The sequence below is a fragment of the Varroa jacobsoni genome, unplaced genomic scaffold (genome assembly GCF_002532875.2).
Source record: "Varroa jacobsoni isolate VJ856 unplaced genomic scaffold, vjacob_1.0 scaffold_1318, whole genome shotgun sequence".
Classification (NCBI taxonomy): Eukaryota; Metazoa; Arthropoda; class Arachnida; order Mesostigmata; family Varroidae; genus Varroa; species Varroa jacobsoni.
In genome coordinates, this window is record NW_019214220.1 from 108,828 (window position 1) to 109,697 (window position 870).

The 870-nt window shown below is 41.1% G+C and overlaps 1 protein-coding gene across 2 annotated transcripts in view; it reads left to right on the plus strand.

Annotated features, from left to right (window-relative positions):
- Window positions 1–410: 410 nt before the first annotated feature.
- Window positions 411–870, plus strand: part of LOC111268757 (uncharacterized) — a 4,626-nt gene continuing 4,166 nt past the window's right edge. For both annotated transcript variants that reach the window (XM_022847916.1, XM_022847917.1), the window contains exons 1-2: window positions 411–500; window positions 723–837. In XM_022847916.1, the coding sequence (XP_022703651.1) occupies window positions 483–500; window positions 723–837 (133 nt within the window). In that variant the 5' untranslated portion in view covers window positions 411–482. The remainder of the gene's footprint in view (window positions 501–722; window positions 838–870) is intronic.

An 870-nucleotide genomic window follows, 5' to 3' on the forward strand; every position in this document is an offset into this window, starting at 1 on the left:
CTTTTCATAAAGGTCGTATGCTAAAGTGTTAGGATAGAACGAATAAAATCTGCTCCAATGTCAACAGAACACATATAATTTGTCTATTGCCTTGTGGTACACCAATCGTGTCACGGTTTATCTATTGAACCCTGTATTTTGATCTATGGCTTTATTTATGGCATAGCCAGCTCTGTCAATATCTCGATAAAGTATATGCGGATGAGCTAAAATAGTACGAATACTGTTTCCTTACAAAATGTGCCTCTGCTGAGGAGGGCGCATGCGCAAAGGCTGGAGGCGGGCACAAAACGCCCCTTTCTCAGACTTCAGGCCTCTAGGCCCCTGGCCTGAAACTCTAGAAGGAGCGACAACCAGTCAGCTTTTACTGACTTAACTCTCGCAAACGCTAATACAGTCATCTGTCCAGATCTCGAAATCTTTAAGCACGTGCTTTGTTTCGGAGACACTCCTCAACATCTCCTGTCATTCAGCCCCTATAAATGGAATCCTGCCCACTGGTAATTGTTGAACGAACTTCAGCTATGAGTGCCTGCGATATCTGGAAAAGTCGTGAAACCTAGCTACTTTGTTCAAAAGGGTAGAGGACACGCTTAAGCTCTATTCATATATTAAAAGTTAGCATACCAGGGTTAATAGCAAATACGGCTAGAGTGAAGGCAAGATTATATACGAAATTGTGTTATAATTTAGTTATTAGTTTCTTTTCGTTATATTTGAAGATCACTATGTCAGCTGGACTTAGTCGTGGCTCAACAACTGCTGGACAGAAAGGCGCGATTTCTCTAAAAACATCGAATGAGTCGCGGCACCATTTGGAGGAAACTAATAAAAACAGTAAGGCATCTTGCAAAATAAATTACTATATAC